At 38.4% G+C, this 15,346-nt stretch overlaps 1 protein-coding gene across 2 annotated transcripts; it reads right to left on the bottom strand.

Annotated features, from left to right (window-relative positions):
• Positions 1-426: 426 nt before the first annotated feature.
• brd2a (bromodomain containing 2a) lies at positions 427-10,093 on the bottom strand. 2 transcript variants are annotated; one of them, XM_079258628.1, is made up of 12 exons: positions 8,039-10,093; positions 5,420-5,717; positions 5,129-5,266; positions 4,855-5,005; positions 4,553-4,752; positions 3,951-4,463; positions 3,722-3,850; positions 3,422-3,610; positions 3,071-3,333; positions 2,655-2,974; positions 2,331-2,459; positions 427-2,199 (listed from the first exon to the last, which is right to left on the bottom strand). In XM_079258628.1, exons 1-12 carry the CDS (start codon positions 8,068-8,070, stop codon positions 2,072-2,074), a joined length of 2,490 nt encoding a protein of 829 aa, XP_079114754.1. In that variant the 5' UTR covers positions 8,071-10,093; the 3' UTR covers positions 427-2,071. The 2 variants fall into 2 exon arrangements, with proteins under 2 accessions (XP_079114754.1, XP_079114755.1); XM_079258629.1 differs by having other exon boundaries at positions 2,667-2,974.
• Positions 10,094-15,346: the final 5,253 nt, after the last annotated feature.

Genomic DNA, 15,346 nt, shown 5'->3' with positions numbered 1-15,346 from the left:
TCATATATGTCACATTGTTAGTTCTTGTGGGTTAATATTTTTTATCTCAACAAACCTCCCATTAGTTGCTGGACAGCTTCAGCATCACATCCAAACAGTATGCAGTCATGTCCCTTGATGCAATTTCAGCAAGCTGTATTATTATGATTAGTCTTTTAATAATTTAAAAACCTTAAAACAAAGAATAGTGTATTTATTGAGTATTAATAAAGCTAAACTTAATTACCTAAATTCACAAATATAATAAAAAATCTGGGGATTTTATTGATTTATTCTACTTGATCTAATAAATTTTCATACATTTTTGCCCATCTAATCCCATTTCCTTCATGCTGTGTGAATAAATTTAAAAAAATCTTAAAATAAAATATCACAGGTCAGTGAAAAGAAGAACATACATTTTATTTATGTACAGATGAAAGGAGTACAGATTTTGATTTCCAACAAACTTCAGAGGAGAAAGATCAACATCTGGAGTATTGATTCCTAAAACAGGCAAGCAAAGGAATCAAAAGAAATCTTAGCTCTTCATGGGAAACAAAATGCTCAAAAGACAGTGTAAAATATGTACACTTCTACAATCGTGACAGTTAATTTGTGCATATTTCAGAAGGACTAAAAACCTTTCGCTTTCAATACAATGAAACAAGCATCTCCTTTAAAATCCTCCTAAATAAATAACTTGTAGACAAACAATATTCAGATCTCAAGCCACAGCTGAATTCTGCAAACAAAACCACACTTAAAAAGTAAAAATTTAGTAGTACCAACAACAGTGCATCATTAGAACATTAAACCATCTACTGTCTACTCAATGCCAGAAGTTAAGCCATTTCCACGTTTCCATCAACATAAAGACCGTCGACCTGCCATTAATAACCAGGTAACAGCTTCCCAACCCGCCATTACTACTGTTAATCACACAAATAAGTAAACATAAAACTAAACTTTCAGCTGCCGAAGATCTTAAAGGCCTCATTCTTTAGATTTAGTGACAACAAAACTCAAATTTCTGTAAATAAAATCCTTATGGATCAGTTTTTCTTTTAAACTTGTACATTTCATGACTGAAGAAATCAAAACAACTGAGATGTTATTTGGGGCACAGGTGAGTGGACAAGACACGTCCTCACAATTTATTAGCAGATTGGTCACAAAGAATAGAAAAAAATAGCAACATGTTTATAGAAAACTTTTAATAGATGAAAAAAGAAAAAAAAAAAAAACAGCCAACATGGGAACAGAAATATCTACGTAGAAACTGTAACTATGACACATTTCTGTACACTGAGGACACGGTGAAGTGGACGCGAGTCGCCAGCTCCTCTGTATTGCATGCATTCTGTTTTCTACTGAACCAAGGTGCTTCTGCGTGCAGAGCCGTTTTCAGCGCCTGCGTCAAAACTATGAGGAACTTCACAAGGATGCACTTGTGGTGCCGAATCTCACACACGCGCGCATACACACACACACACACACATGCAAACAAATACATGACACATTCATCCAAACTTTTTCCCTCCATCACACAAGAAAAGAAAAACCACACACAATCTGCCCACGCCAGTTCAATCTTCCCCACAATGAGGGAATAAATTAGCTTCATAAAATGCTTCTTTATAAAAGAAAGATATTTATATAACTGTACACTTCATATATACAGCATAAAGACAGGGAGCATGGTAAGAAGGGAAAAATAATCTCCAGAAATGAAACATATTCTGGCAGTAGCACCCTTATCCCTCCAACGTATGCTTCAGTCTTTATTTGCAGGAGATGGAGAGCCCCTCGCTCCGCCCGAGAACAGCTGGACGATACCATCAGCCGCTTCCTGTCACATCCATCCTCCGCTTTGTCTAGGACTGGATGAACGAGCTGAGCTCGGAGAGCCCCATCTCTCTCTATCTGGCTTTGCAAAGACCAGTCGGACCAGTTCAGCTGGTCTTTCCTGACCCGTCCGGCAGCTCCATCGTCAGTAGCTCTGCAACAGTTCAATCCGCTTAAGGAGGAAAAGGATAACCCAGGGTCACATGACCCTTTTTTTTTTAAAAATAAGGAAACAGCCCGTTTCTCAACCAGAGTCTGATTCACTTGTGTCTGAAGATGATGATGAAGAGTCTGAGGAAGAAGAGTCTGAGGAAGAGCTGCTGGCACTGAGACGTGACGGCTGGGTGTGGGTCTCTGATGCCGGTTTCTCGGCTGCAAAAACAAAACATCATAAAGATCATGTGATGCACATTTATTATCTCAGGTCAAACTAAGACCAAGTAGGTTCTGCAAATGATGAGTACATTTTACTAGTTTGAAAGAAAAGGGCACAGACGCCTTACGTTTGGTTTTAGGAGGCTTCTTCCCAGAGTTGAGCTGGCCGCTGACGTCCATCAGCCGCCTCTCAAGCTCCATCTGTTTCTCCAGTGCGAGCTCTTCTCGTGATTTGCCAGCACTGTCCTTTTTACTCGCTGCATATAAACAGAAAGTAAGATTACTAACCAGCCAAGATACTTAACGAGATTTAAGAACAAAAAGTAGAAGTGTGAGGGTTGAAAACTTAAAGGCTACTTGTTTGCTCAAGTGTTTTGTTTCGTTTCCAAGGTTGAAAGAGCTCATCGGTCCAATCATGGACCCAAGACTTTAAGATTTCATTAACTCCTCACCATATGGCTTACGGGGTTTCTTCCTCAGACACGTCATGACGTATCTCTCCAGCTCCCTCAGCGTCGACGGCTTCAGCGTCTCGAAGTCAATCTCGATCTCCTCGGGGTTGGTGTCTCGCAGCGATGGCTCTCGGGACTGGATAATGTAAACAACGCGGCCCAGCTTTTCACCCGGCAGCTTGTTGATGTCCAGGCTGAGCTGACGCTTCTCGTCATACGACATGGGCGCGGTGTCCTCCTCTTCATCAGAGTCAAAATGACTCATGATGGGATCGTGCATCGTCTGGGGCATGCTGAACATCATGCTGGCCTTTTTAGATCTGAAGGAAAACAGGAAAAGACAGGATTGTTAGAATGACCTGAATATGCACCAACACAAGCAGCTCCTACATCGTCCAGTAGGTGTCACTACTTACTTGCTCTTGTTGTTTTTCTTGCTCTGAGACTTTTTACTCGGCATGACAGGACTCGCGATTGCTTTATTATTCTTGGGTTTGGGAGTCTTGGTTATTTTGGGGGCTTTAGGTGGTTTGATTGAAGGCAGGTCATCATCTATCCTCCGATGTTTCTCTTTTTCCACCTTTTTCTTCTTTTTCTTGTCCTTTTTCTCTTTCTTTCTCTTGGGTTTGACTATAGGGCCCTGAGAAAGGGCAGTGAGCTGCTCGTGTACTGCTTTTAGCTGGGAACAAACACAAAGGAAAGCAACATTAGCACCTTACAGGCTTTAGGTGAGACTGCGTGATGTGGGAAAACAGTGAAGAACAAACCTGTTCCTGCAGCTCTGCCAGCCGGTTCGCCCTCTCCTCCTCAGAGTCAGAGCTAGGGCTGCTCTCGCTCTCCTCGCTTTCACTGAGCTCGCTGTCAGATGAGGATGAAGACGAGGACGATGATGAAGAGGAGGTTGGTGGTGCTGGAGGCTCATCTGGCATCTTAGCAAAGCAGAACTCAAACACATCCTAGATGTAGAAGCAGGAGGAACGTTTGAGTCAGCGAGTTAAACAAAAACTAGCAGCTGGAACTAAAAGCCACAACAATAATAAATCCTGAAAGTGGAATATGTGGGTTACCTGGAGTTTTCTGGCCATGGAAACCACATCATGGTCAGGGGGGTTGTACTTGTAGCAGTTGGAGAACATCAGTCTGACATCAGCAGAGAACTGCTGGGAGTCGCGGTACTCTCTGCTGTCCATCTTCCTCTGAAATCCAAAAGAAAGAGTTAAACGATTGATGTTATTCAGTTTGACAGAAAAATATTACATGCTAGCATGTTCTGACAACATGCAATAATGCAAGTACCTTGATAGTGCTGAGGTCCATAGGCTGTTTAATGATGTCGTGATAGTCATGAAGGCCGAGCGATGCAGCGTCAACGGGCTTGTAAAACGGCCAGGCGTACGCTGCATGCTTCTTTGACAGCAGCTCCTTCAGGACCCCGCTGCAGTAGCGCAGCTGAGGACTCAGCTTGCTGCGGCGCACCGGCGTTGGCAGAATGGAATCTGGCAAGTCTTTCTTAGGGGGTTTGATGGGCCGTCCACTCACGCCTCTCCTGCTCGCTGCTGATGCTTTATTGCTCATCATCATCGCTCCGCTTCCCATACCCATGGCCATCCCCATGCCCTGACTGAGGCTGAGGGCTTGGTTCATTCCCAGACCATTGCTGTGGTCCAAACCCAGCGAGGTAAGAGTGAGAGGGGAGTCATGCCCACCCCCCATCCCCAAACCTATACCACTGACACCCATAGTGCTCATAATAGGCATAGCTACTGTAGTTGGTGTGGTTGTGTCTGCTTTCCGCTTCACACCTTTTTTCTGTGATGGAAAAGAAGAAGCGGGAAGTGTCAGTCAGACCAAACTGCATCTGTGGTTTATATTAATCAGTTTAACCCCTTTAGCCTTACCTTAGCAGTCGGCTGTGTGGGGGGCAGACTTGTAATGGTTGGGATGCTCTGTTCAGTTGGAAGGGTCGACATAATACTCTTGGTTAAAATGGTCTGTGGGGGAGTAGAAAGTATGGAGTCAGGTGTTTCCGGAGTGGGAGGGGAGTACGCCGACTGGGAGACAGCGGGAACTTGATGAGCTGTTGTCACTCCTCCTGAGACTGGCAAAGAGAAGAGAAAGGCAAAAAGGAAAATTTCAATAGTACATCCACATGAAAGTACAGATTCATGCACATGACTGCAGCCTTGACTTGTCTGCATACCTGCATTATTTCTGCTTTTTTTGCCAGACTTTACTGTTTTGCTCCGTGGAGGGGGAGGAGGCAGTTCCACCTCGTCCTGGGGCATCTGTGCCACTTTCTGCAAGAACGCCTTCTCCAGAGACTGAGCCATGAGGACTATGTCATCTGTTGGCTGAAAAATAGCAACATAGACTACATTTTACAGCAAGAAGATTCCTAGTAGCCAGTAACAACTAGCATGAAGGACCAGAGGTCAAAAATTACTATATTTTTACACTAGTAAAGGTTTACCTACCTTGTTATAAATGTAGCAATTTGTAAACATGGTGTTGAAGTCCTGCATGCACTCGCTTGCACTGCGGTAGAAGTTATTTTCTAATCTCTTCTTAATGCTGCCCATGTCCATGGGATTTTTTATGATCTTATGATAGTCCTGCAAAGAGACAGATGCTTTCAGGACTAATTTCAGAAACAAATAAAAAAATATAAAAAGCTGTTGTGAAGCTAATATAACATATCTCAGCTTGTAAGATGATACGATTCATTTGGTTTCATTTAAAATCTGGACCTTGGCTTTCATACTCACAGGCAAGTTTAGTTTGACAGCGTCCACGGGTTCATGGAAAGGCCACGCAAAGTGGTGACGCCACAAAGCCTTGAGCACAACTTTCTGTAGGAACTGAAGTTGGTTGGTCATTCTCCCTTGTCGGCTGGGGTCCTTCACCAGGGGCTGTGGGGGTCCTGAATAGACCAGCTGACTTAGAGGAGGCATCCCAGGGCTCTCAAAGTCTTCATAGAGCAGTGAGGGTTTTCGGATGCGCTTTCCTGCCATGCCAGATGTGTGGTCCATCATGACTCCCATAAGACCGATCTCAGAATGAGAGCTGTGGGGAGCACAGTTCAGAAACAATAAACTATACTTGTTACAGGTCCGTCCCACAACGAACGCTGCGCCTGATTAAGACCAAACTTTTTCTTTGCTTGGATACAACAAAATTACTAAACTCAAAACTGAGTATTTTTTCTATAAGTTCACTTAAAAATACTTTTATTAACAACTGGTCCATGTCTGGCAAACACACACTGCTCACGCGTGCCCTGCTACATAGACATGTCGCAGCAGCCACTGAAGCGAACGTTTGCTAAATCAGCACAAGGCATAACTGCCACTTCCTCCTCTCTGCCTTTTATCTCACCAGACAACTACACTGGCTGTAACTACACCTCCTACTTCTGTGTGGAAAAAACCCAAGCATTGTGGGTAACGATTCAGCTGCCGTGGTACAGTAATGACGTACAACTTTTCCATGCGACAACTGATGCATGCCCTTAAGACATTTATACCAACTTAATGTAATTCAGTGTTAAATGAGATTTTATCTCGTATTATTTGCAGAACAAGATTAAGAGTATTAATTATTTCTCAGTGCAGACAGGGTAGACACCTGCTGTGAGATTTAAAACTGGAAGGAGAATTACAAAGCCGGCTAAATTACCTGGCCTGGAAATAGTTACCAAAACAAAAACATGAGCACCGTTCTCATGTGTACTATTCAGAATAACAGTTCATTAATGTTTATTATTGTTTATAACAGTTCATTAAGGATTATAAGCTATTAAAATAAAGTCAGAGTGCTTTTAATTAGGGCTTTTCTTAGTTTTGCAGTGGCTTCGCTAAAAGTAAAAATTGACTGACATTGAACTGTTTGTGTTAAGCAGACAGTTCCTACATCTTTAGGATTGCTGTAATGCCACTATTGTTCAGCATATTTTAAATGCACTCCAAGGTACCTAGTGCAAAGAACCACTCAGCGTTACTAGTTATGGATTGAAAATTGTCAGCATGGCATGCACAGTGATCTTTTCCCCTCTCACTTTCTAGGCTTAACCTACCATATCCAATTTAGCAACTTGGGTCTGCTGGAAAACAACACATACATTGCTCATAATATTTATTTTCACATAGAATTTTATTGTACATATAAAAACTAATATTAAGTGTAACCATATCAAATGGTATTTAAGTGGCAGGTTTTAAAGGTCTTAAAAATTAAAATTTCACTTACATTTTCATAGTAAAAAAAATATTTATAGGCATATTAAAATATCAAATATCTTGATAAGTCATCTTGAATGATACAACTTTTGGAAACTCATTTGACAGTTAGTGTACTTTATTATTAAAAAGGAAAGTAATCATTTACACAAAAACAACACTAAACATAAATGTTAGCTTTGAAGTAAAATTCAACAGACTGGATGATTAAATTAGTCAATTTTACATAAATAAAAAGTATGAAAACAATAAAACTGAAAAAAAAAGTCACATTAGTAAATGCTTAAGCATAATAAAAGGAACTTATGATCATGAAAAGGTCCTATGTAGTCCCACTTGAGTGACCGGTAACCAGGCAACCCCTGAAACACACAACACTAACCTCTCAATAAACACAGGGTTTGCTGTAAAAACAAAGACTGATAACAGCAGTTAATGAGGTTGTCCGACATTTGTGTACTAGCCATAAAAAAATGACTGAAAGGTGGTATCGATGACGGAAGTTACCGATGTGCAGGATGTTGCTCACCGCTGATGACAACAACCCCTAGCCGCCACATGGCTACCACAACAAACCGGCAGACGATATGAACCTTTGTCGTATTATTGCTACAATGGTCCATTTCACTTTAAGGATAACTGTAGACATCTACAAATCAACATGGATAATGCTACATTATGGTAAGTTAATGATTCGTACTTAACTTTTTTTTTAAACGAAAAATACGACTTTTACATTGTCAAAACTTAAAATTTAAGTCTAGTTGAAGCTGACTGAAGGACGTGTCAGTCATGTAAAAACGTTGGTCTGCGTGGCTAATGCTAGCTGTGCTAACGCCGACTACCGATCTGAGAGAGCGGCCAACTGCAGGGGTGCCCCGAAGATGGCGCCGGTAGAGCGATCAACAACCGCTCGCTCAATTAATATTAAATAAAGAAATCTATATTATCATTAATTTTTTTTAGTGCGTATAGTCTTTAACAGCTTTACTGGCTCCAACTCATCCCTTAATTTCCAGTGTCCAGTTTATTTTCCAAGTGCATCACACCACACACACACACAGTACCGATTTAAAGAAAAAAAAAACAGGAGAATTTTAAAATAATCCCTTCGATGGATAGTTCAGAGTCAATTTTACCGGTAGATACCTGTCAAGCGGCGAGTTAACAGCCATATCCATCAGGATGGATCCGGATTCTGTTTTTAGAAAGACTCAAAACCAGGATCCGTCTCCGGTCGTCTGTTTGCTCCGCTCCCCGCCACAGCGAAGTCTCTGCTTATTACTAGGTTGAAATGGCGACTGAACGGCGACACCCGTTTATTTATAGACCAACGATCCGCCCTATTGGCTAGACTACCTCGACGAGTCTCCGCCCATTCAAATCTCATTCGCTGTTCACCATGTCTGTCTTGGTAGCCATGCCTACGCAAAGCTTAAGCTCCGTAAACAACCTTTAAGGCCAAACTATTCGTATGTTTTTGCTGCCAGTCACTTATATTGCACAATACAATTGGTCCTTCGAATAGACCGATACTGATACGGTCACTGTAACTGGCTCCCGCTTGTTAAGCTTTACAAAAAGCGAAGGAAACACTGCCGCCCTGCTCTTTATCATATTGTATTACGTTAACGTGTGCAAGGAGACGAACGTGATTGGTCAGAGTAGCTGTAACGCGGGCTTTCGGTCTAAATACCAAGAATCCTATTGGTCCATTCAGGCGGTCACGCGCACCCCCTGAAGCGAGCCTCTCCCTCACGAGCTCCTCTTACAGAACATCCGCATTTCTTTCTTCTAGAAAGAACGCACAGTCGCCATCTTTGAGCACTGGAATAAAGAGTGTTACAACCGTTTATCAATGGAGAGAAAACTATATAAACGAGAAAAAATATACAAAATAAACTATTTTTAGTTTACAAACACAAACGTATGAACGAATACTCTGTGGCGAAGACAGAATATGCCTTAACAGCTAAGAACAAAAAGGCCTCAATGGCCTACTATCCAAAAACTTCCAAATGGACACAGTTTAAGCTCATCATTTAGATAAACAAGTTTCATTGGAGGGTCAACGTTTAGGATCAAAGATTACCAATTATACATATCTATATTAACAAAAAAAGACTAATCTGGCAGGGTCACACGAGCTATAGCCAACTACTGAATGACACAGCAGTTTCCCCTCACTGACCTCAGCCTCCATTTAAAGTGAACCAGACCAAACGTGATTTAACTAAATTGCAAAGAGCACCCTTAGAAGCGACTAAAATAATGTTTACTCAATCTTAAAAATACTGAAACTTGAAATTACATTAACATTTAAAAATAATGAAAATATACATGATAAAACTTACCAAATATAAAACAGATTTAGTAAACTAAAACGTTTTAATCTGATTTCGACTAAAGTACTTCAACAACCACACAACATGGTTACCTAACCACTTACGCCCATCCCCCACACCAAGGTTACAAATTCTCTACAATGTCACTCAATAAACGATTGAAAGTAACCCTCTAAATCTATTCGATATTAAATATCACTAGTTTTTATAAACTGAATCTGTTAATTACAATTAATCAAATATGATCCCAATTGATCAGTTACCTAAAACAAAATAATTTTCTACATGAATAGAATTTAAAATAAAAACAAGTCTCCAATTGTAAATTCCAAAATAATGCGAAACCGTTCTTCCCAAAATCTTCTTGTCTTCCACCTCGACACTTTTTAAGCAACACATTTCCCTTAAACATGTCCGCCTTCTTCCCCATTCCCTACGCCGGGTGGGGGAGGGGAGTCATGTGATGAAACAAGCCTGAACATACTGTTCATCACATCTGAACACGTGGCATTCCGCAAGGACTTCCATTAAATATATCCACCTTTCTCTCGAAAACAGCACATCCGTGTACATATCCCCAGTTTTATTCAAAGTCCTTGGCTCATATTTAAGAATAAAAGTTGGTAGAAAATCCGAACAAAGAACATACTTTCCCCGTTGGACTTGGCTCACTCCAATTGGTCAGATCTAACCACGTGACAGACTTCAGTAATATTGATTGCGCCATTATCCGAACTTCTTCGATTACTATCCATTTGTGATCGCGGTAATCCCTCTTGGGTTATGTATCTTTGTTTGTCCCAAATTGAACAAAAACATCTGAATATCTCTTTTCTCCCGATGACGACAGCTGTCGAAACTGTCTCGCAACATGAACAACTGCGCATGCGCACATTTTTACCCAAGCCACATTCCCAACAATGCCTTGAGGACAAGAGGCTGATCTAAGAGCAGATTTATCATACGATGAACATTTCTGCATTTCAGCGTTTTTCTGGAAAGGCGGTGGGACTCAGTTTCATGGGAACTGAGGACAATTAGTTTCAGAATAAAACAGGAAGAGGGGTAGATTGATTATCTATCCTTCTATCTATCTATCTATCTATCTATCTATCTATCTATCTATCTATCTATCTATCTATCTATCTATCTATCTATCTATCTATCTATCTAAGTGAAACAGATATATTATGCTGGATTTAAGTTCTAACACAGCAAGTAGGCTTAAATGACCAGTCACTATGAATATTGTTTTTCATTCCTTAACGTCTTTATAATTTAAGGTATTGTATGAAAATATATTAAATATCAGGAAGAGATTGGTCTTGATTAGTTCATTCATCTTATTTACTCTTTTATAGTAGTTTTTTTTTATTAAAAATGTGTTAAAACCCCTCGAAATACATGCAATCAATGCATTTGTACTATTATGTTCAAGTCATCATATGATACGAGGGTTTAAAAAAAAAAAAAAAAAAAAAAAAAAAAGCTGCATATGCAATGATGATTTTCATATTTACTCAGCACAAAGCAGTTTGATTTTCTGACTATTTGCAAAGTTTTATTTCAGGATTGGCATGTGGATCCATGAAACAGAATCTAGAACTAATTACTTTGGACAAACTATTTAACACTAGGGAAGTAAAAATAACATGTTAGTAAAGTTTTGCATTCTGTTCTGAAAAATGAAAACAAACACACTTTAATCAGTCATTTGAGTGATTTCTTTTGTATTCCTCACACAAAAGTAAATATTTTATTTAACAATACACACTTTACATTAAAACAGCACCCTATATGGATGTGTTTGTGGATTTCTGCAATGTCTTTGTTACAGGACTAGTTAGAACATTTTTACTTGCAGTATCATTATTTATAACTTTTCATATTTAAAGGTGCATTTTACTCAGTTTCTTTTGTAGAGGGTTAAATTACATGTGAATAAGATCCAACAGAATTACAGCCAAATGAAAACTGGAAGTCAAAAAAGAAAGCTCTTTGTTTTTCCACATAATTCTTGCAGATTTTCAGTATATTCATTCTGAAAATTAAAATAAAGGATATGTGAAAGTGAAAGTCTATAACACTGCACAAAAATAGTAAAGTTATGTTTTTTTGTTTTTGTTTTTTAAGGAAAATAAGATAAATGAAATTAATATTGATAATATTTAGCTTAATTATTATTTTAATAGAAAAATCCCTCAAGTTAGGGAGTGGCTTAAATCAGCTGTAATATCATAGACACACAGTATTTACACCTAAAAATAATGTACACAAAATATCACACAAAGTCAAGCTAAAACTTGACCATTTCATGGATCAAAAGCTTTTTTAAGAAAAGAAACAATCTTGCATCACTGCATTTATTCTTCATTAAATGGGTCAGAATGCTAACCCATAAACGTTACAACCATATATTCTGCATCAAACCTGCTTAAAATGATCTTAATACATTAAGTCAAACTGGCTCCTTAAGATTCAGGTAAATGCAGCTGATTCTGACCAGACCGACCAGCAAACTGGAATCCTTTTTCCCAGCATATCCGAGTCCTTAGGATCACTAAAATGAAAAATTTATTAAGAATAAAGTAAATAACTTCCAACACATTTTTTTATGAATTAGTGGTCATTGATACTGAAGAAGGAGGGAAATGTTTTTTTGTTGTTCTTTCATGATAGACACTATTTAATGCCAATATATATACTGGGAACAGACCATAAATATGCAAACACTTGCGAATACAGGAGGACAAAACAGACCATCTAACATACACGGTGGTGTTTATGGATTTTGAGGTTTGTGAGGAACCTTGATGTTCCACAGCTGATTATATTATGTAAAAACTGCAACATATTAATTTAGATAAAATCCTACAAAGCCATTAAAGTGGGGGCTGTAAGTTTAATTTTTGCTTAAAAAAAAGTGACTCAATTTACATCTGATATGTTCATTATGACATATTTAAATATACTAGCATGTAACACACATTTACATGCGCTTTGAGTAAGATGTATTAAATCCTATTTGTGTAGTCAAATATAAAGATGTATTGTCATGCAAACGTAGAACATTTTAATTCCCTTTCCAATGAGTAGCAAATATCATTCTAGAAACAGAAATCTGAAATGAAATTCATACGACAGCTATTAGTGCTCATAATGACGAGTGATTCCCATATTTTACAGAGAACCAGGCTATGATATGAAGATCTGGAAGCAGCCATGTGGGCAGTGGATCTGTAGAGAGGGAGGGGTTGTTGGATTACATCAGAATCAGCCTCCACTGACTCATCAGCAGTGCTCTCTGTACCCCCCCCCCCCCCCCCTCTCTCTCTCTCTCTCTCATACACAAACACACTCCCCCGCTGTCTCCCCTGCTGTCTCCCTCTCTCTGTTTTTCTCAGTGTCTGGCTACATCATCACGTCACATGGTAGCAGTCAGCCCAGAAACGGTTGCCAAGGAAGCTCTTGCCTTCACAACACCTCAGTCCTGAGTCACAGATTCACAAATTGAATCTGAAATTATTCACTACTGATTCCAGGATCACAGACTGCTTCATGCTGTATGTTTGTTGTTATAATTATACTGTGACAAAATATACATATTATGAGCAATACATACATATATACATTTATTTATTTAATAATATGAATGCAGTCTGCTTAGTTTCTTGCATTAACTTCATGACAAGTCATCCACAGCAGCAGCGGTTTCTTTGACAACTGTTATGTGAAGCAGTGTGTGTACAGAAGGATACCACATCCTTTTAAAATATGCTGTCATGTTTGTGTCTCTTTAATGTGAAATCATCTCTAAAATTTCATGTCAGCTGTGCTACTTCCATGATATTTAATTAAATTATCCTGTTGTGGAAGGCAAACATCTCAATTCCATGCAACTTTTATGTGTTTTCTGTTGTTTTATTTGGTTTACAAAGTTTTTATCCAAAGATATACTTAAAACTGTGTGGACATTTCCACGTTGCAACAGGTATTTCTGCAGCTTAATATGGCCTGTTTGGTATCAAACAAGAAGCATAAACTGCAATTAAACTGCGTCAAACAGCTATCATATCCTTTATACTAGGATTTGAGTTATTCATTTCACAAAATAAACAGCATGGCCCCAGAGAAGGTAAATAAATATTGAGCTTTGTTATGAATATTTTGTTGTCACATCATAATCAAATATGCTTTTTTCAGTTATTTTTAGAGTAACAAGCTGAGATCCTTTTGAAAACAAAGGCCGTGGACATCACACCTCCAAAGTTCTTAATTTTCCAAGGAAAACAAAAGCTGTATAATTATATAGCCACACAAACAAAGCTGTGAATGCACGAACCAAAGTGGAGCGTCTTCGTTGCACTCTGCAAAGATGGAACAGGAACTGGGAGTGGAGTAATTTCCATTTCATTGACAATGCACTTATCTTAACAAGATTAAACAATAACAATGAACAATGTTCTGACAGCAGTGTCACGTATATTCATTGATTTTCTTGTATTTCCCCTTTGATTTACATTTTCTCTACACGGCAGTGCGGCATTTCTGAAACCAGCTGCTCAACATGAAGTGCAGAGAGCAGTCACAGATGGACTCAAGAAAGATTATCACCAACCAGAAATCAGATTAACATTAAGATGCTTTCTAATCCTGTATGTGTAATTTACTTTCCAGCTTGTCTTCAGCCATGTCTTTGTCAGAATATTAGCTTTAATGTTGATGTTTTTCCAGTCATAGTATACTGCGCTATGGTGTATGTTTTTCTAGACATGCTTGCATAATGGATTTTAAACTTCTAGCTTAAAATGTAATTAAATATGGGCTAAATGTAAATTCATTGTATTTATCAGGTCACTCTGAGTAGGTTTTTTTTTTTTCAAACTTTTAGCCTTTTTATGGTATAAACAAACATCAATGTGTTAGAAAAGCATCACCTATTTAAAAACAAAAAAAAAAACAAAAAAACACAACAACAACAACAACAACAACAACAACAGCAAAAAACACAATAAGACTATAAAACTCAGTTGAAATTTGATCCATATTTTATGCACTGCAGTTTTGGTCATTTTGAGGAGATTTGTGAATGTTCTTCTGTAGAAAAATGACTAACCATGATGCATTTGCCAATTTAAGTCTAAAAGTCAGAATAGGAACCAGGGGGAGCATCTGTACTGTCATAGCTACTGATTGGATCAGCACCTTTGCAGAGACAGTGATAAATACTCCTTCCCGGAAAAGACATGTGAAACCATTGCCTGGAATTACGATTGTTTTTAATTGAGGATGATCTTGTGACTGAGGATTAGTCTTACTTTCCATGTGTATAATGAAGAACAACTTCTCAAATGATGAATATGAAGGTAAATCTTTGGAAATTGTAAATTGTCACATGAACACACAAAGAAAACAGTATTTAGGCTACTTTACATAAACAGTCAGATGCGTGATAACTGGTTCCAGAAGTGCTAAAAAGTGCCATCTAGTGGCCAACCAGGGTCCCTACAGGTGCTTTGAATTATATGGTGTTATGTCGCCATCTTGTGGCAAAAAGTTGAATGTTCAAATATATTTTACAGTCAGTTTTTTTCACTGATGATATTCAATGTAATTTTAATTTTTCTTTTAGTTTTTCAGTTATTTAGCGTATTGATAAATATTAAGTAATTTTATTCTGTTAGATTTTTTTTTGATGAAGTTAGTTAGTAAAAAAGTGTTGTCATTAACAATCTCTGTAAAAAAAAAATGTTATGCAGTCATTATGTTGAAATGTCTTATTAGTTCTAAATAAACTTGAACAAGAATATTATGTTTAGGTGAAAATATGACATATTATTGGTTGAAATTTCTAGGTATTAAAACAGCATAAAGAAATTTAGCAAAACATTTAACATTAATTTTAAAAAAAAATTTTTTTATTTGTGTTGCTGTTTCTCTGCTGCAGCACAGTGTGAAAAACTTTTAATGAGCGTACATCCTGTTTCAAGCCAATGGCTTACAGAAATCCTGATTTGGCTATCCATGTGCTGGGTCAAACACGCACCAGTCCAGCCAGGGTTAATCTGACTGATAATGTCCCAACCAGTATTTTACTGGCCAACAAGATTAA

The sequence above is a fragment of the Telmatherina bonti genome, assembly GCF_933228915.1.
Source record: "Telmatherina bonti genome assembly, chromosome: 19".
NCBI classification, from domain to species: domain Eukaryota; kingdom Metazoa; phylum Chordata; class Actinopteri; order Atheriniformes; family Telmatherinidae; genus Telmatherina; species Telmatherina bonti.
Note: the sequence above shows the minus strand (reverse complement) of the source record. Positions and strands in the feature narration are given on the sequence as shown.

Bases quoted from the DNA above. Each gene is read 5' to 3' on its own strand.
- brd2a (XM_079258628.1), bottom strand. From the start codon at position 8,070: ATGGATATGGCTGTTAACTCGCCGCTTGACAG. The intron at 5,718-8,038 runs GTATCTACCGGT...TGCTCCCCACAG, and splicing joins GTTAACTCGCCGCTTGACAG to CTCTCATTCTGAGATCGGTC. The intron at 5,267-5,419 runs GTGAGTATGAAA...GTCTCTTTGCAG, and splicing joins CTGTCAAACTAAACTTGCCT to GACTATCATAAGATCATAAA.